The 20,870-nt window shown below is 41.7% G+C and overlaps 2 protein-coding genes across 6 annotated transcripts; both read left to right on the top strand.

The window, feature by feature from the left end:
• The first annotated feature begins 330 nt into the window (after window positions 1-330).
• sowahca (sosondowah ankyrin repeat domain family Ca) lies at window positions 331-6,758 on the top strand. Its single transcript, XM_020089936.2, has 4 exons — window positions 331-849; window positions 1,843-2,228; window positions 3,489-3,878; window positions 4,270-6,758. Exons 1-4 carry the CDS (start codon window positions 492-494, stop codon window positions 4,729-4,731), a joined length of 1,596 nt encoding a protein of 531 aa, XP_019945495.2. The 5' UTR covers window positions 331-491; the 3' UTR covers window positions 4,732-6,758.
• A 2,382-nt stretch (window positions 6,759-9,140) lies between these two features.
• Window positions 9,141-19,924, top strand: akap17a (A kinase (PRKA) anchor protein 17A). Of its 5 annotated transcripts, none has more exons than XM_069532962.1 (7): window positions 9,141-9,268; window positions 11,624-11,971; window positions 12,454-12,672; window positions 13,061-13,273; window positions 14,966-15,114; window positions 15,541-15,781; window positions 16,817-19,924. In XM_069532962.1, exons 1-7 carry the CDS (start codon window positions 9,221-9,223, stop codon window positions 17,729-17,731), a joined length of 2,133 nt encoding a protein of 710 aa, XP_069389063.1. In that variant the 5' UTR covers window positions 9,141-9,220; the 3' UTR covers window positions 17,732-19,924. The 5 variants fall into 5 exon arrangements, with proteins under 5 accessions (XP_069389063.1, XP_069389067.1, XP_069389064.1 ...); XM_069532966.1 differs by lacking the exon at window positions 9,141-9,268 and adding an exon at window positions 9,459-9,625; XM_069532963.1 differs by lacking the exon at window positions 9,141-9,268 and adding an exon at window positions 10,655-10,805.
• Window positions 19,925-20,870: the final 946 nt, after the last annotated feature.

Genomic DNA, 20,870 nt, shown 5'->3' with positions numbered 1-20,870 from the left:
TTAATCAAGATAAATCTACAAATATCTTGCCACAGTTTACAATTACATTATCCTTTTTATTGAAACACACACAAAATACATACAATGTATAGACAAAGACAATATCAATGTTGTCAAACATATAGAAGGGGGATATTTAGACAAATGTGAGAAAGCTAAATCAAAATAACTGGAATTTATTTATGGAACTTCTTCGCTCTCTCCTCAGTGATATGGACAAAATATTTCAAAATAATGTATAAACGGTCAGAAGTCGGAGTTTACGAGGTGCACTTGGACGCAGCCCAGTTTTTTGGCCTTGGTTGGTGTGAGCTTCAGCGAAGTGCGCCCCCTATCTGCCGGAGCCCGACACTGGTGCTCCTGCATGGAGGAGAGGAGGAGGAGGCCGGAGAGAGGAGGATGCTGTCGTCACTGACCTCAGTGAAATGACAGCAGAATGAACATGGAGTCATTTTAAGACCAGCTGTTACAACCTCCATCATCTTTGCGCGATGATGGCGGCGCGGTGCACGGAGCGAGCCGTGCAGGAGTTCCTGATGGAGAGAGGAGGGAGGGTCCAACAGATGGAGCTGATCGATCATTTCCTCTCCCGATCCGTGGCGGTGGTGGGGGGAGATGACCAGCCGGAGGAAGGGGTGGATCGCGAGGTGCTGAGGCGCGTCGTGGACGGCGTGGGCTTCGTGAAGGTGGAGGACGGTGTGAAATTCGTGTGTTTGCACGCGGAGGGCAGCGCGGAGGCGGCGATGCGAGGGGACGCAGACGGATCCGAGCGAGCGGAGTGCAACGGTAACATCCCGCAGACAGCGGGGCACCGTGGGAACGGCAACCGTGACAACACACTCCAAACAGGTGAGCCAGAGGAGAGGCTGCCTTTGTGTCAGTGTTGTTTTCCACCATCCTCTTCATGTTTACACTTCATGCTCTTATATGATGTCACTGCACCTGCTGCTGCAGGTCGTACATACGTTAGGTTATAGTCAGGTGAATGTGTTTATCATTTGTTTACTTGTGTTAATGTTGTATGCAGCTGATTGACTGACACTGTCAAGTTGGCTGCCAGGGTTCGGCCTTTGTTGTGAATTGGTTTTTGCCAAATTGCTGCAAAACTGCCATTGTTAATTTAATTTGATTTAATTTAATTGACCTCTTCAAAGCCAAACATTAAAAGCTACAACAATTCAGGATAATAATCATAAAGGGATGGGCCATATGGACACGAATGTTGTCAAGATAAATGTCAGATTGATGTAAGAGTGACTGACATACCAGGTTCATACAGTTAATAGATATTAACTTGCATTTTACATTTACCTGTGCATTCATTTCTTTTTTTGGGTGTTTAAAATGATTAACTAAATTATTGTGATCTTGAAGTATCACTCACAAAAATCCATGCTGTACAAGTTCCGTTTATCAAAGATGGGTTTATGTCTGGTCAGATTTCTTGGTTTGGATGTGTGACCACCAAAGTTCATTCTATAATATATCGATTTAGAGCTGCATGCATAAGTAGAATGATTTATATAACTTACAAGTATTAACATGAATGAGTTACATTTATTAGCGATTTCGGTGTCAGTAAGTGGAGCACAGGAGTGTCCAACAGCTCAGCACAAGTTGCAGACTTAGCGTTAGTATTATGGGCAATATGACCAAAAATGTCCTCCAGGTAAAATGTGTTAATATGAGTCAATATAGATAATTGATGAATGTCATGTAATTATTTCTTAACTTTAATTACTGATTTTTGCTCCTGAGTGAATGTTGTGGTTTAAAACTCTTAAACAGTGAATGACAAACACTCAATAAACAGTGACAATGCCATTTCCACTTTGTTCCCAGGAGTGCCAAGTCCACCTGGGGAAGACCTGGACAATGACAGACAGTCGAATGGCAACCGGCAACCTCTGGCTTCCTCCCAAATGAAGGTCAACACAGGCACTCCGGCCTCCGCTGGGAGAGGGGAGGTGAAGCTGAGGGACAGGAGGAGGCGAGAGTCGGCCCCGATCATTGGGATGCCAGATCTGGACCAGGCTCACCCTGGGTGGTCCCACAGCCAGCAGGTGAGAGGGGCAAGAAGAGTGTCCAAAGGCTCCCAGAGGGCCATGCTGACCAGCTGCCTGTCAGAGGACAGCACCTTAGAGGGGCTGGACCCCATCGGAGATATCAACACCCCCAAGGGAAGTCGCAGAAACTTCATCGAGCTGATGATGAGCAGTTCTCCACAGGTATGTGTTTCTCTGGCATGAATAATAATAAAACAGATAGTAACTAGATTGTTGGTTGGTTTGTATGTTTGTTTGTAAGCAACTTTACATAAAAACTACTGGAAGGTTTACCACGAAACTTGGTTGAAGGGTGCATTATGGATCAGAGACGAATCCATCCAGGATTTATTTCACGTTCTTGAACATTGGGAGTTTGGATGTTTTTCAACACGTTCCCCCAGAGAATGATTAGACTGTTGCACCTTGGTGGAGGCATTCACTCTACTGAAGTTTGTATGTCAGTTGCACAACCCTCTCTACAAGACATTGCAGTTAACACGATTAACAATTTAAGCTTGTGGGCAAGTATTTTTTATATTCATCTACAGACTTTACAAATGGCTGCTGCTCTGCTTTGGTTGTGCATAACTTTGAACCATGTTCATACGTTGGGCCGCACCTAGAGCAGTGATGTCATGGTAAGTGCTTCACCTTTTGGGTGTGATCCAAAACCGTAATGACACATGACGAGGAAATACTATTTGAATTATAAGAGTCAGTAATGTGATGAATCAAATCACTTTACTGTGTGCAACTTGGAGAGGAGACAGGGTCTCTTCCAGGATGTCTTGATGACAGTGCTTTTGTTCCTGAGTGAGTGGCAGCAGGGAAAAAAACACGCAGCCTCTCACAAGCTCATGGAAAACACCATTTGGGGTGTGATCATAAATGCAGTATGTATGACACGTAATCAAAATTTCTGTAACCAAGAGATTTGACACAACCAAGCTATGTGTAACCAGGGGCGGATCCAAGGGCGGGGCCAGGAGGGGAATGACTCTGATTGGCCCCTAAAGTGCCTCTGTCCTGTCAGTTGTTCCTTCTTATGAATACAATAAACTAGTCACTTCCCAATAATAATACATTTTTAGAAAAAAATGTTCTAAGCTTTTTGGTGCACACAATGTGTTTGAATAAGCTTCACAAAATTTATTAAATGATATGTGGCTTTGTTCAAAGCTGTAGCTAACAGTAAACAAGGTATGAGTTTAATGTTACTGAATCAGGAATGGGCAGAGTGCTGGACATATTATTTATTTTGTTTGGTTCCTTAAATCTGGGACATTTTAAACATCTTGAAACTTTTATTTATGGTTCTACTGAGATCCTGTGAAGAACAATTGAAGCAGGGTATTACCATGATTTTATTATCTGTTGCGACACAAAACAATGAACGTAAATTGTGCTCCACTTGAATTTCCCTCGTTCTTCCCTTTGCAGGTCCGGAGGTCCCTGATCAACCGCGGCTCTCGCCTCCGGGACTCAATGAAAAGTGACGGGGATTCTGTATCAATCCTCTCCTCAGCCACGGATGAAGACTGTGCCTCGGTGACCCTAGACCCACTGGAGCACGAGTGGATGCTGTGCGCCTCAGACGGCCAATGGGAAAGCCTGCAGCCCCTGCTCTCTGTCGAACCCAGCCTCGTGGCCAAGAAAGACTTTGTGACGGGCTTCACCTGCCTCCACTGGGCGGCCAAGCAAGGCAAAGCCGAGCTGATCTCCCAGCTGCTGGCCTTCGCCAAGGAGAATGCTACACCTGTGAATGTAAACGTGAGGTCGAGTGCCGGATACACGCCGCTGCACCTGGCTGCCATGCACGGACACACACAGGTGGGTGGTTGTAGTTGGGTGTCATGTGTTACGTTTGCTCAGTGAAGCAGCACATGAGCAGCTAAACTTTGCTCGAGCTGAAATCGTGAGAGGTCGTCTTCAAAACACAGCAAACTAAATTCTACTACCACTACTACTTAAATACTACTGAACAGATTTCTTTGAAAGTCTGTGGAGGGTTTGAGCATGACCTAAGGAAGAACCCATTAAAGGTTCTCCTGAGTTCATGTCTGAAAACAGTCTTTGTGAGAGAGGACAAGTAGTATCCTAATGTAACATGTTGATTAATAGTGGTTTCATGTATATTTCAGCTGCTATAACTCAAGGAAAGGTAAACATCAGATAACGTGACTCCAGTATTTGAATTTCCTCTGTGTTTGATGCCTGACAGGTGGTTCGTGTATTGCTGTCAGACTGGGAGGCAGACCCCGAGGCTCGAGACTACAGTGGGAGGCGAGCCATCCAGTACCTCCCCCCACCGCTGGCCGCCAACCTGCAGGAGGAGGGAGTGGTCACCTCACCGGGGGCCGAGTCAGACAGCGAAAACGCGACTGGCGGCAGTAGCAGCGGAAGGGGGCGTGGCTGGAGGTTTGCTAGAGTCCTCCAGGGCAACCTGAACCCGTTGCGGCTTCTGAACCCACCAGCTGAGGCGGCGGAGGAGGCCGGGAAGACTAAAGGGGGCATACAGAGGAAGTCGTCTCTGAGCCGACTGAACGCCCGGCTGCACCGAGGGCGCCACAGGGCTCAGATCATCCACAGCGCCTCCTTCAGGGACGCAGGGGAGGTGGGCCGAGGAGAGGAGCTGCCCAGCAGTCCCCTCCGCACCCGACCACTGTCCAACCTGTTTGGATGAGTTTGCCACAATTTTTAAAGCGGTTTGACACCTTTTTAATTTACAGGATAAAGTTTATAATATGATAGGTCAGACCAGAAATCACCGAAATTAAAAGTGCACATCCTAATATAGTGTCAAGCTGTTTTTAAAGTCTTCTTATAATACGTTTTTAAAAGAATAATCAAATATTTTTTCTAAGAAATATATATATTTTATTTTTGTTCCTATTGCAGTTTTTAGATTTATGTTGACCACTACATTCTTTTTTTTTTATCATGACACAAACTAAGTTAAAGCTCTGTGAAACATTGATTTTTGTGTAAGTGGTGTTTTGATTTTTAGGCTCTGATTTAGAGCAGGTGGCAAATATTACACAAGGTTTTTTTTTGTCTAATACTTTTCACTACAACAATGTTCACACACATTCAAAAGCACTGGGAAGGATTTTTTTTAGTTTTCATTTATGGTTTGACTCACGGTATCGAGGGATTTGAGAATAGCACTTGGTTTGATTCCACACAGTTTTATCGTGTTTTTTGTTTGCAGAGTAAACTAATATATTTCTAGAGCTCATTTTCTATATTTCAACCTCCTATGATTGGATGGTGCTGGATTTTTTTAAAAGTATATTTCTTTAATGTTCAACGTTTTTTTTTTATTTTAAGTCTCAGATTTTAATATTGAAACAGTTGTAACCACCATTATTTTGTGTCCAAACGGCCGTGTACAGTCATCATGTTTGCACTTGTCACTTTGAAGATAGCAGTCAATAACTGGAGGAAATCCAATCAACTGAAACCATGGCAACTATTTTTGGTCTTAGTTCATATTTACAGTTATAATTGATCAAATATACACAATAGAAGTGGGTGATCAAATTCTGCTCTAATCTGCTGTATCTATAAGTACACATGAGACTGAGATATTTCTATACCTTTCACTTCTGTTAATCGGTTTAGTAGGATCCAGTTATTTGCATAAAGACACTGATCAGCTACACACTACAGTTGTTTCAAAGGGTGCAAGCACAGTTGCTAACAATGTTTATATACCTTTTTCTACTGACCATAATGTACCTCAATTCCTCAGAGCCGGGTTCACTTACTGTTATGTGACTTTTTCAGGGGGCTGGGTAATGGGTGTATTATGGGTCCGTGATGGTCAGCTGCAGTATTTTACAATGTTTCAGATGATGTGTTCTGCTTTTTTGACTATTTTCAATCTAAAAATATTCACAACTACCAGGGCACACAGAAGAGTGCCGACGTCCGCCAGGGCCCAACAGTCCCAGTGTAAAAAAATCATTTAAGTTCAGTAGATTCAGATTGATTTTCATTAACATCCATGAATTGTATCTCACATTGTTAAATACAGTGAAAAAAATTACTGTATGCGTCTCCTCATCCACACAGAAATGTAATGGGGTATTCACTGGACCACGACCCACCCCTCCACAATATTTCATGGAAACTTTTTCCGTAATCCTGGTCACAAACAAACAAACACATGCTAACAAAAACATTACCCCCTTGGTGGAGGCAATAATGGCACAGGTTCACTATTTCATGTAGAATTTCAACTTGACCAATCCCCAGAAAATAGACACATAATATAAATGATAATCAGTTCAGGTTAAAGGTTGAGACGACCACACACTTTAACACCCAGCGTGACACTGATCAGTTTTACAGTAAATATGCAAACACAACCTGCATTGTATGATATTGAATATAAAGTCTATAATGTCCCTATGTGTATCAGTCTGACATTGCATTTTCTCACTAACCACGTCTGTGTCCTCTGCGTATTAAAGAGTCTAGACTTGAATATGCTATATATGTTTAGCCAAGTGGCACATCGACTTTCTAAACTGTTTTTCCCTGAATATGTGAACTTTTCTTTCTCAGTGACTCATCCTGAATTTCACGAATGTTCCCTTTGTAGCAGATTTTGTAGCTTTGTACTCGAATCACAGTAAATTTTGTGTCTGACTCTTTTGATGTTGAAAAAGGTATTACACAGATAAACTTTGATATTGCATTTTCAGCTGCATGAAAATGGGAAATGTAAATTCTGTGCATTTCTGTCTCTAATTCATTGCATCATCTTAGTGGAATACTGTGAAGTTGTGTCCTTTTTTTTCTTCATGTCTCATTCTTAAACATGATAAAGCAATAATCATTTGCAAAAAAAACCAGACTTGCTGTTCTCTTCAGCTAAAATGCTCAGTTAGTAGAAATGTTGTGGGCAGATTTTTATCATCGATCATTTTTATTTCGCAACAATCATGAATGCTGGAGTGTCATCCAACCAAAATGCCGTAAATCCCCAAATGAAGTATACAAACTTCATCTGTCCGTCCCTGCTGGCACCAAAGGGATTGTCCTTGTCTGGTGGTGCTGAATAATTGATGATGTGGTGTCCCGCTGTGCCAGCTTTAGTCCAGCATTTACAGCATATCCACTGCTTCCTGTCCACAGGCTTCCCATGGGACACTGGGTGCAATATGTTCACAGCCGGTCCCCATTCATGCACCTGTGTGTGTGTTTGTGTGTGTATGTGTGTGTGTACTTCTGCATAATTGTCAGGATCAGGTTGAGCATAGACCTTATGGACATTTGTGAAGACATTGAGACATGTAAGTCATTTTAAAGGGTTGTTAAGGGGTTAAGACTTGCTTTGGGGGGGGGGGCTAGAGAATACTAATCCTCACTAAGATAGAAATACAAGGTTTTTGTTTGGTTTGTGTGTGTGTATATGCCTCTAGTGTTCCAGGGACCAAACATTGTGAGAGCTGACCTTTATATCTACAGTCATCTTGTTTGGGTCCAAATGGGTTAGAATGTAAAACGTGACATTTAATGCAAATTCACATTTTAAACTGCAGGTTTCAGTTTTTACATATTATATCTGCATATTGAGCACAATAAGAAGTGACATTTCTACGAGCCATGTAGCTGAGCCTGTTATCTTGAAAATTAGAATGACACTCATTAGAGCACACACGTCCACCAAGGCCCAACAGTCCCTTTATTTAACCACATTAAAATTCACTGAAAGTCTCACAATGTTAAAGAAAGTGATAAAAAATGATGACATTGGATCTGCACCAAAATTTAGTTGGTTCTTCCTTAAGTCACGCCCCACCCCTCCATAAAATCGGAAATTGGTTGAGTGGTTTTTGTGGAATCCTGCTAATAAACATACAAATGCAGAGGACATAAGCTCCTTGACCGGGGTAATAAAAGGCATAAATGCAAAAAAGCAGTGGATACTTGTATTCATACACCAACATATGCCACCTGTGATTGAACTGCAGCCCTGACAATCCTCCTGTGGCACTGAGGATCCTCCATCTCTGTGACTCTGGGTTTTTCTCATCTTTAAATCAACCAAATGAAAGTAGGAATACATATAAATGGCCTTTATCACAAATTTGTTGCCTGTTTATCTGTAAATAGGTTAGAATATATTCCTTTGATGGACTCTCGTCCAATCTTCAAGATTTATGGACGTCACTGAAAGGAGGATTTTTCCCGCTGCATGTAGATTCCAGCTATGACTACTCATCTGCACAGAGTGAAGTGCAAGTACCGACCTCCCGCAGTAGGTCAGTCACTACAGAAACGACAGCTACTGACCTACATACATAGGGAGGGGAGTGATGACTGTTATGTAAATTCCTCTCCCATCTATTCAGGGAAACTGTGCCAACTTATTTGTCCAATCTATCTGCATCCCTCACTCTCACAACATGATGGTAACCACAGTGATGATGGCATTCATACAAAGACCAACAGTGTCCATTAGGCATCAAGTTAATAACACATGTGCACTGTTGAATGTTCTTTTGTGTTTATTAACAGGATTCAACCTCTACTGGTTTTTCACGTATTATTATTTTTACAATATTGAATCAAAGAAGATATATTCCTCCTGCACAACTGGTGTTATACAGTTGTGTAATAAGAAATGAAAGCAATGAGTACCAATACAAACATGAGCTTTATAATTCAAATGAAATAGATGATTTCACTGTGTGGAAATATTTAACTCTTTGACATAAAAGGGTATTTTTCTGATGGTCAGTGTCAAAAAAAACTACATTACCACAATGCTGTAAAACACTAAATGTCTTGCTGGAGAATAATAGATATTATCCAGAGATCAAAAACATTCATTTATCAATGATTCATATTTTATCTGAGACTTTGAAACATTTCGTAATTGATAAAATCAACATTGTTCAGGACAAACTTATTGGTATTGGTTTTACTCGAAACTGATATGACTATCAAACCAAATGCCAAGAGTCCTCATAATAATAATAATACAAATTATAACAATAATAATAATTGTTATTATAATCATTTATTCCGCTTCACGTGGATTTATTACAAGACCAGGTTTGTCCTGTACATGTTGTGTCTTGATTCTACCACATAGTGTCGCTGTTCTGAAATGACCCCGCTACATTGCTGCTTCTCCTGAGGTCAAAGTTCACTGAATGCGGAAGTGGTATCCAGTGTTTCATCCATGGATTTACTGGGGTGAAGTAAGTCAACCTTTTACTGATATCTCTTAAATCAATACACTTGGCGTGTCGCTGTTAAACGTGTTGTTAGGAAACATTCGTGTGTTTAATATTCGGTTTGCAGTTCAGATGAATTTCAGACGAATGCTCGACATGTCGAGACCCGTTACACGCACACACACACACATTGTGGTTCAGACCGGAGCTAACAGTGTTTCTCTCCGTGTTAATGTTCACAAACTCTCAGTCTGTTCCATCTTGAGCAACACGAGAAGAACAGATGAAATATGGAAACACTTCCTCCTCTGTGTCACCTCTGATGCGCCCTGAATCCAAACCTGATCTGTGGCGACGCATTGTTTGATCAGAAGCTCAGAGGTGATCAGAAAATGAAAACATGTATTCGTTACCTTCTATAAAAGAAACAGTGAAGTTCACTTAATCACAGTATGTTTTACGATGTAAGAAATAACGAAGGAACGTCTTTTCCTGATTTCAAGTGCGCCCGTATTACAGAATGTATGGCAAATGCATGTAGTCCATGATACGGAGCGAGCAAACCTATTACGCCACTGTAAAATCCCTTTGATCCATAATTTCTGACTAAGGTTGTTACACTTGAACTCAGGACCATCCTGACTGTTCACACACTCAGTATCAAGCATATTTACTGTTTCATTTTGGAGAAATTCAGCCTCAAAGTTCATTATTTTGAATTGAAATAGGCATTATGTGCAATATTTACTCTACTGTAAAATCTCTTTGATTTGATTTGATAGAAGTAAATAAGCCTACATGAAGCCTGGTCTACCAGATTCTGTGACTGATGATATATCACAGTCATTTTCTTTGATGCAGACTTGATCTTTGAACATCTATGTCCAAATGTACCCGACATCTCCGTCAAAGTCTCCGTAACGAATGACAGATGGCAGTATCTGAGATCTTTGTGTTTTACTTTTATCTGGGCCAGTTGTATTGTTCTACATGGAGTCACTGACTTCCTCACTACCTGCACTACACCGCCCACCGATCATATGTGCATAGATGTCCCGACTTAGAGATGTCCCACCCGGTTGACTCTACATAAGCATTGGGCCCCCTCAAGGTCCAATATGGTTTGAAACACTAGGTGGCGTTATAACAAATAAATAAATGTAGATTTTTTTAGAAAACATTCTTGTTTTTCATTGAAGAACATTCTTTTAGTTTGCAGCTTGAAAACACACTGAATTATCTTTGTAATAATAATTACATGGCAATAACCTTTGCATAACTGCCTCGTCACGTTTATCTATTTTTTTGTGGGTCTGTTTATCTCTTACTCACATGAACGTAATGCTAATAAATAAATAAAGAAATAAATTCTGCTTGTGGCAAACGCACCAGAGTCCCAGTCACGTGACTTGGCGGTGGTCATGTGACCGGGCCGGTGTAAAAAAAAAACACGGAAGTAGCTGGCTGCAGCGGAGAAGGGACTGGCCTGGCCTCGTTGTTCTTTGTTTAGCATGTTAGTGGCTCTTAGTCTCCACCGTGGATGTCCATCTGTTCTCTGTGTGTAAGTGAGTCTCCTCGTCTGTGTCTGCGCCGGGAAGAGAGCAGGATGTGTTGGGGGTTAACGGTGACGGTGTCCGGGGCCTGAGTGATCGTGTTTCAGTAACGGTTACCATTCCGCCATGTTTTTTATTTAGCTTTGTGATTGTCTTTGAGGATTTTTGCTGGAGGATAGATCCTGCTCGGTGAGTATATTCCTCTCGATGGCCGACGTTCATAAACCGTCACGTAGAAGTAGCCAGACGTTGTTTAAAATCAGAACCGATAGAAGCGATGTTCCACAGCTGAAATGAGCTGGAAATAACCCTCACGTTGGATTTTCAATTTTAACTAAACCACATCGAAGACAGACAGTTTGTTAAAATAGTGGCAGCTAGTTGTTTTTACAGACCTGCCACTGTTGGATTTGCATCGTATTATGTTGTTTGCATCATAAAACCATTTTAAGATGCCCTGGTGTTTGACATGTCCCCCTCACAGAAGCCTTTCGTTGCCTTATTATGAATAATCTGAATACAGTTAACAGGTTACTTACAGAATCATGATATAACTAGATCAGCCTTTCATGCATTTTTTGTTGTTAGTAAGGTGTGCAGAGGGAACTGTTGTTGCGATGTATGAAGCGTGCCATTTAAAAGGTTGTGGTGAAAAGTAGGCCTATGTTAGGATGTTCAGCTGACGCTGACTTCAGATCACTCACGACATATTTTAATACCAGGTCTGAACAGTGTCCCTGTTTCTAATATATTGGAATGTGAAAGCACAAAAATGCAAATATGTGCTAACAGTTCTGTTCTGACTGTCTCTCCAAACTTCCTGCAGCTTCCCCACCCCTCTGCAACTATGACCACCATCGTCCATGATACTACAGAGGCAGTGTGCCTCTCTACTGACTACAACCTGTACCTCAAGCCCATTGCCAAAATTACCATCAGTGTGGCGCTGCCCCAGCTTAAGCTTCCAGGCAAGAGCATCTCCAACTGGGAGGTTATGGAGAGGGTAAAGGCAATGGTGGCTCCAGAGCAGTTTTCAGCCCTCCGAATTTCCAAGAGCACCATGGACTTCATCCGCTTTGAAGGAGAGGTGGAGAACAAGACGGTGGTCAAAAGCCTGTTAAGCCGTCTGGATGGAAAGAGCATTAAACTCAGTGGATTTACTGATGTACTGAAGGTAAGGCAGGTGCACCTCAAATTCCATGAGCCGTTTTCAGACATGACCTGTGGGTAAAGTCTGGAGAATTGGCTTCAGAGTTTACACAAAGTTTGCCTTTCACACATGCACAATGCAGCAAGAGGTCCTCTGCTGTTTTCACACATCGACTATGGTGAAACTTTTAAGGTTTGCTGACGTTGCTGATTATAGGTTCTGTGACTGGTTATTTTGGAAGTTGTCATCTGTGGTGCAGTTGAGTTGCACACTGTAAGATGTCTTTCATGCTTCTCTGATCTCAGTTTTATATCAGTGAGAACATTTTTTGAAACAACTCCCAATATAAAACAATACAATCAAACAGTGCCACAAACTACAGCCTCTAAATGTACCATTATCTTATTCAAGCCATGGTTTATTACAGGGTTGATGAATTCAAATTTTCCCTAAAAATCTGGCAGCTGAATTTACAGATGTGCTCCCCCCCCCCACTCTTTCCTCAGGTCCGTGCAGTAGAGAACAAGGTTGACTTCCCTACACGACACGACTGGGATTCATTTTTCCGCGATGCCAAGGACATGAATGAGACGCTGCCAGGAGAGAGACCTGACACTATCCACCTAGAGGGGCTTCCCTGCCGCTGGTTCAACCAGAAGGACAGTCAGTTCCCAGACCGGCCCTCTGAAGAGGTCCTCATTGCTGTCTTCGAGACATTTGGCAAGGTGTTACATGTTTCTGTTTTTGCTTTTCACGATTGACATTATATTAGTTGTTAGTTTGAATTAAGGTAATGTTCTAGGCAGTTAGACTTTCAATACAAACATAACCCTTGCACGAAGGAGCTATTCTTAGTTTTTAGTCTGTTCATTTAGCACAGAAAAGGGTGGTAATACACTATATATGTTTAAAATGTGCTGTTAGTACAATTGAGCACTAATCCTAACCTGTCCTAAGTGACATAATGAGGATGGTGGAAAAACAATGCCGCAAAAAGATAGCTATGATTTTACGCATTAGATTTATGTGACAGAATTATTTTCAGAAATATTGTAAACAATATCCTAAAGACGCATTTTGTTACATTATAAACTTGATTTTTGTTGATTGTAGGTGCGACATGTTGACATCCCTATGCTGGACCCCTACAGAGAGGAAATGCTGGACAAGAACTTCAATACATTCAGCTTCGGGGGTCATCTGAACTTCGTGGCTTATGTTCAGTACCAGGAATATTGCGGCTTCACTAAGGCCATGGACACTCTGCGCGGCATGAAGCTGATGCTCAAAGGAGACGATGGAAAGGCAGTGGCTTGTAACATCAAGGTACTGCAGGCCTTTGTAGATTTATAGCTCTGCGCTGTCCATTAGAGATGCCAGAGGGTGGACGTTTTCACACCGGGTTATAAACTCGTGAAAATAGTGTTTATAAAAGGCTCAATGACTGTTGAGCTCTTACTAAGTGAGATATTTAACGTTAGATTTCTCTGCATGCAGCATCATTTTCTGATGCATTCTACTCTTTAACTGTCTTTAACACCAAATCCTCATCGTCCTCGTAAGTCATATGACATGACTCTTGTTACTCTATGATGTAACTGCATGAAGCAGCAGCTTATTCTTTCACTCCATAACTTCAGTCTCGGACTAAGTATTGATAATCATTCATGTGGACTGACCACTGTTTTTACAAAAATGATAACAAAAATATTATTCAACTTTAGCAGTTTGGGTGACTTGATGCTTAACCTCCTAAAAGCTTTCCATTTCTAAACAGAGAGAAAGGGATCAGTGCAAACGTTAAAGTTTTAAAGGGCTTTAATCGTCATATAAGTTTAAAAGTAGACTTCTTTTCACAGTTTAACTAAAAGTGAAATAGCCTTTTCTTTTCTTTATTTCTGGTCTCATATTAAAATGTGAAATATTTAAGAACTAGTCGATTTTGTAGTCGATGTTACGGCAAATGTTGGTCTTCATTAACAAGTGAGACCCTGTGTAGTAAACAGCCAGGTGCCGAGGCCAACACCGAGAGATCCAGCAAAACATGTCGGACATAAGAATAAAAAAATAGGCAATGTCAAAAATGACTCAAATTCTACCATGACGTATTCCACCGGCAAATTGGAGATGATAACTTTGTAACAACTAAAATGCATTTCTGCTTTTTAAATGTCAGCTGTGAAGATGGAGATAAAATGATTGTCCCAGACTTTCCACAAGACAAGAACATTCCTCATAGTGTCATAAACCACTATCTGATCAGCTCATAAACTCGCTGATGTGTTTCTCAATATGACCTCCCAGGATTTTATTTCATTTCATACCTGCAGCTACTCACCCCCATCCGTGTGAGTAAATTGCAACTGTGTAAATTTTGCAATGAGGCTGCGTTGTTCAGAATCACATTGCAGCCCTAAGACCTTTTAGTGGAATGAGAATTAAATCTGCATCATCATTATTTCCAAGGTAATGAGAGTAGAGGACAGCATGGTCTCTTAATCTGCAGAGTAAAGCCTCGATGTGAGTCCAAATCAGGGTATAAGTAGGATCTGCATCAAATAAATGAGACACATAATAAGATGTTTTAGGTTCTGTTGTTTAATTTCATAAATCCAGAATTAGAAGATCTTCAATATGACATAATCAAGACTAATCAGTGCCAAGTCAGTTTTACCAAAAGCACTGTGACACTTAACAGGTAAATTATCATGACGTTATCAAACATGATACTATGGTCAGCATTTTCTTCCATCTGCTCTGCACTGGAGGGAATGATCTGCCATGTCAGAGGAGCTGAAACCTTGAGTAGCCATTTCTTGGAAACATGAGGGAATTGAATCTGACTTCCTCAAATGATTTAAGTATCTACTGTGACAAGACTGAGTTTTACTGGACAGAGTGAAATTAGCTACAGATTTATAAACATTCAAACAAGGATAGTTTCTTCTTAAGAAAACTAAAATGATCTTGCACTTTGCAACGCGTTCTTGACAGAAATACCCTGTTTGTCTTCTCCAGGTGACCTTTGACACAAGCAAGCACCTGAGTGAGTTAGCTCTGAAGAGGAGGAGCCTGGAGAGGATGAAGCTACAGGAGCTGGAGAGGCAGAGAGAGGAGCAGAAACGACGGGAGAAGGAGGAGGAGGAGCGTCGTAAGGAGGAGGAGAGGTATGATGGAAGACAAAAGAGAACCTGGGGAACTGGTTAAATGGACGTACAGAACATTCATGTCAATGTGTGAAACAGGGTGTGAGTCTCTAACCAATGGTACTACATTCACTGTCTTTATGGGAAAGACAGTAATTTATAATAGTGAAACTTAGACGTATGATTCACAGTAGCTATTATATATTGTATTATATTATAGTGCTTCTTTATTAATATTATTTATATTTAAGTGTTTGGCACTGATCACCATTGTGATGAAACACAAATAGATTATTATTGCTGGATTTGAAATAATAATTCTGTGCTCCAGAGAAAAGTAACAATTCTATTGTTACTTTGTCATACTCTTTGACAAGAGAAAGAACAAAAAAAAAAATTGCACGCTATACCGACAGATATTGACAAATGCCAAACTGACATTTTTAGGAAACACAAGGAGCAGGAAGAAGAGGAGAAGGAGAGGAGGAAGGAGGAGAGGCTGCGGAAGCGAGAGCTGAAGCTTAAGGAGAAGGAGCAGAAGAGGAACCTGAAGAGGATGAGGCGTCACCAGGAGGAGGAGCAGAAGAAGCTGCAGATGAAGATTGCGATGGAGGAGAGGAGGCTACTGCTGGCTCAGCGCAACCTGGAATCTATACGGCTTATTGCTGAGCTGCTGGCCAGGGCCAAGGTACAGATGCACGCAAAAAAAGAAACACCCCCCAAATGGGTATACACACGTACCCATCTTGTACACAGTAATACACTTAGGATTGTGTTACCAGTACTGTGACTAATTTCTGCAACATTTTATAAACCAAATGTACAGAACTGTACATTAAGCTTAACCATTTTAAACTTTGCTAGTCTCATTACTGCTCAACACTAGCGAGTACACATAACAAAAGAAGCAGTTTAAGAAATGTGCTTATGCTGTCTTAAATCTATTGTTTAAATATGAAGACAACACTCCTGGAAATTACAGCTCCCAATGAAGAAATTCTTGGGCACCTCATCCCCTCGTAAAACTATAACTTGTTGTTACATGTTTTTACATTTCAGAGACAGATGGTGTTCATTGGTTAGCTTTGTAAGTGCTGGTAGGTTGTTTTGATACCTTTGGACAGTACCTGGTTAGCTGAAGAATGGAGGGCAGCAAGTCAAAGAGTTTCAGTATCTCAGGGTCTTGTAAAAAAGTGAGGGGAAGATGGAAGTCAGTGCCAGATAGTGTTGTACCAGACCATTGTGGTGAAGAGGGAGCTGAACCACAAGACAAAGCTTTCTATTTACCAGTAGATCTTCATTCTGACCCTCACCTGTGGTCTCTGGGTAGTGAACGAGATTGCAAATACAAGCAGCTAAAATTAGTTTTCTCTGTTGGGTGGCTGGGCTCAGCCTTAGAGATAGGGTGAGGAGTAGAAACCCTACCTTGACTGGGAAGAGACCCTGGCATAGACCCAGAACTCACTGGAGGGGCTACATATCCTGTCTAGACTGGCAATGCCCCCAGGATCCCCCAGGAGCAGCTAGAAAGCATGTGTGGGGAGAGGGATATCTGGACAGTCCTGCTTAGTCAGGTGATAACATGACACAATCCCATAGGCGGAAGATGATTGATTGATTGATTGATTGATGATCACTCACAGAATAAAAGAAAACAACCCTTTTTAATATTATTGTTTTTTTCTTACCTGTACCTGCATTGTTTCCTTCTCCTCCTCCTCAGGCCCTGAAGCAGCAGCAGCAGGAGAAAGAGAGGGCTGAACGCGAGGAGCAGGAAAGGCAGGAGCAGGCTCAGCAGAAGGAGGAATTAGCCCGACTTCAGCAGCTGGAAGTGTGCAGACGCAAGCAAGAGCAGGAGCTCCGAAGGGTGGAGGTGGAGAAGCAGCGAGCACTGGAGCTCCAGCGTAGAGAGAAGGAGCTAAGGGAGAAACTGCTTTGCAACCTGTTGAAGAAGAGCAATGAAAGAACCACTAAACCTCCAGGAACGCAGGACCATGCTGAGCCTATACCGACAGAGGAGGTCTCTGCTCCTGGCGGGAATGATGTGATGTTGGGGGCTCTGGAGCGGGTGAATGGGGGGAAGGCAGCTGAGAGCAAAGAGAAGCTAATGTCCAAATCAAATGTGCACACCCATGTTTTAGGGAAAAACAAAGCTATGCAGGAGAACAGAGGAGCAGAGGACAGGAAGAAGAAAGGCCGGGAGGGAAGGAGGGAGGATTTAGCGAGGAGCAGGTACGGCAGGGAGCGAGCGAGAGACCAGGACCACTCCCACAGAGAGAGGAGCTCCCGCAGCAGGGAGAGGAGGAGGAGGCGCTCCCACAGTGATAGCAGGAGGAGGAGGAGCTCCAGTCGCCACAGGAGGAGCTCCAGTCGCCAAAGGAGGAGCTCCAGTCACCACGACAGCAAGAGGCGCAGCCATAGCAGCAGGAGCACAAGCTCAAGTGGAGACAGGAGCAGGAGCAGCAGTGGGAGGAGTTACAGCAGGGGGAGGAGCCACAGACACAGTCACCGTAGATACAGCAGAGCCGGCTCAAGGGGAAGCAACACAAGTAGAGATGGGAGGAGTCACAGTCATTACAGTCGGAGATACAGGAGACACAGTAACAGTAGAGACAGGAGCCACTCCAGACGACGATAAACTCAGCAGCGTTCTCAGTTTATTTGATATTTTTAGATGTTTTTGTCCATTAGTTAAGAAACGTGGCGCTGCAGAAACCTTTAGACCACTTGAGAGACTTGTGGGCCCTATTGCATGTGAAAGGCATGGAAGTTGTAATTGAGTCTACGTAGCTGCTTTTATTGTTTTTGGTAATTTTTTTCTCTCCATTTCGTGTTGCAGATAATTTAATTTGTTCAAATATTCAGAATCTTTACAGTTCAATATTTAAAGGTCAGGTTAGTAAGTTGTTTCTGAAACACTTTTTTATCTTCTTCTTCTCTTTCTCTTCACGATACAGTTGATAGATACAGTTTTTTAAGAAGATGGTGTCTGTGACCCTCACAGGACAAATTAACATGACCGCTCATTTTATTCGGACCAAATGAAATGATTGGCTGGAGAACGTCTGTGTCACAAACATACCTGAGAGACATAAACCACTGAAAAAGAGGCGATAGCCAGATGTTAGCGAGCGAGTTACAGAAAAGTGGTCTTCTAGCGTCCGTCAGACAGTTGCACCTTCATCAGTTTTGTCGACGGATGTATCGGTTGCAGTTTTCTTTGCCTTCTCTCACTAGCTTTTCCAGGATTACCTGCCTGACGTTTAATGACAAAAAAAGCAAATTTTTCTTTTTGGTGTCATGAGAATGTTGCTCATTGCAGAGTGTGAAACATTTTGTATTAGTCATCTTTTAATTTTTTTGTGAAGTACCCCAAAACTCAACTCTGAAAGTTAGAATAAGAATAAACTTTATTAGATATTAAATTTTGGTTCAGATTCAGCGATCCTCCATACACACCAATTACCTTTTTTATCTCCAGTTTTCTGCATGAATAGTTTTGCCAGAGATTTTCTTGAAGACAGAATGAAGCACCGGATCGGTTCCTCGTGGCGGTCATTGGTGTGGAAGACTTACTGGTTAACTGAAGGACGCTAACGAATGGCAGCGTCTCCACAGGCTGAAAGACTCATACCTCTGTGATAACTCAACTAATCCACTGATGTTTCTGCAACGCGTTCAGCTGCTTCCTGCGTCATTAGTGGCCATGTTGCTGTTGATCAGCTTAAGAAAAACATCTACAACCCTGGACAGTATTTTTTGGATGATCACATGATTTCAGTTAAAAAAGACTTTCTCAGTTTTAGTTTTATTTTCTAAATGTTTGAAGGGAAAGAGTGGGGGGGGGTCTGTCTGAAATCCCTTCCTATTAACTGTATCGTGCTCCATCCCCTATTGCCCTCTGACATTTTGAGTGTGGCTAAGGCTACATCCACACTAGATGATCTTAGTTTTACTACACATCACAGTTGCCGCAGATTGTCGAGTGCTTAAACCCGAGAAGTTTTGAAACGCTGTTGGACACTCTCGGGCTGCGTTGTAGACCGGACGTGCAGAAATGGAGACAACGCAGACACCCGCATTTTTCTTTGTCCGTGGTATTTTCTGTAATCAAGCAACCAACTGCAGATCAGACAATCCTCTTCCTGTTTTCACCGACACACACATGCCCAGTGTACATAATTGGTCACGTGTTAGTACTGACAGTGATTGTACCTGATGAGGAGAGTGTGTGGACAGAGATCACTTTAGTTTTAAAACACGGTTTTTAAAAGGAAACACATCGTTTTAAATGTAGCCTATATATGTCTAGTAATAAACGATTGAGTGTCCATTATTAGGGAGGAGTGAATGAGGGAGGGATTTCAGACACAGCTTTGATATTTAACTTAATCATTAACCTGACTCAGGAAACAGTGCACTCCCTCTTTCCTTGGTCAAATGTCTTTAATGCAGGTGCTGCATTTGACTCTACTTTTGTTTTTTATGGTTCCGAACAAAGTGTGGTTATTTTTAGGAAACCAGCCTCTGGGATTCAAGTCAAACCAGCTCAGTACAAATGAGATGTTAGGATGTACCTCCTGCTCACGTTCTAATACTGGATACGATTCTTTTGCTTTAGCTGCTGTACAGACTTTTCTTGAACCTGGATTTGAGCTGGGGAGACGTCAGTCTCACTTTTGTTGACATTTCTACTTTGACATGGTGACTTGTCATAGGAAAGCCCATTTGTTCTGTGTACTGTATGCTCATGAGCCACTACAGAATGTCTAGCATACATGTGGTTAAAATAAAAATTCAATTCACTTTTGAATAAAGATGTACTTTAACATTTTGTCTCTGTGATGTGAAGCTTTGAAATATCAATTGTTCATATATTAAATTGCTGATTTCTTTCTACTACTTAAAATCTACTTTACTCAACAAAATTTAAATTCTTTGTCTAACATGCATGTCGGTTTTTATTCCTCCTTGTCGGCGACTGCCAGGCATTATGTTTATGGGTCCATTTATCTGTCTCATTCTTGTGAACTTGATATCTCAAAAATGTCCAGAGGGACTTTTTTCACATTTTCATTCAAACATTCACTTAAACAATTGACTGATTTGATTTTGGTGGTTGTTCTTCTCAACGTGATACATTGGGAACAGCATTATATCTGGCACAAACATTTACTTCAACAGCAGCATGACTGATAATAGTCAATTTCCTCCATGTTTTGCCATTATTGCAGAAATGATGATGAGTGGTAATACCGCCACCTGGCACTTTGTCACACATCGGAGGAGTAATTTGCCTAATCTTTTTTTATTCTCTTTAGAATGAGATGGAAACACAGACAACAGGCTGCAGGAATAATTTATTGAGCAAAAACTGCTGGGGCGGGTACTCTGGGTGGAAATGCAGCTCCAAGGTGACTGGATTAGAATTTGGTCAAAGGTCAAGGTCACTATGAACCCACAAAACCCTTTTAACCTCATGAGAATCCTTTCAAATTTGGTACAAATGTTCTTTTGAACTCTTGGATTAATTAAGTTGGAGTTTCCATAGAAAAATCTGCATGGTTTGATGCTGTTGGAACTGTGGTCTCTCTCTGTATATCTTTGTGTATATATAAAAGTCTTATATGAGGGATCAAGGTGACGACTGCAGCTGTCATATCTGTAGCTTGTCTGTACACCACTGCTTTAATGAAGTGTGTGGGTGAATAATTAGTAGTCATGCTGATTAATGTCTATATAATCTCATCAAGGCTGGTGACGCAACAGGCTGTATC

Source organism: Paralichthys olivaceus, chromosome 10 (assembly GCF_024713975.1).
Source record: "Paralichthys olivaceus isolate ysfri-2021 chromosome 10, ASM2471397v2, whole genome shotgun sequence".
NCBI lineage: Eukaryota > Metazoa > Chordata > Actinopteri > Pleuronectiformes > Paralichthyidae > Paralichthys > Paralichthys olivaceus.
Note: the sequence above shows the minus strand (reverse complement) of the source record. Positions and strands in the feature narration are given on the sequence as shown.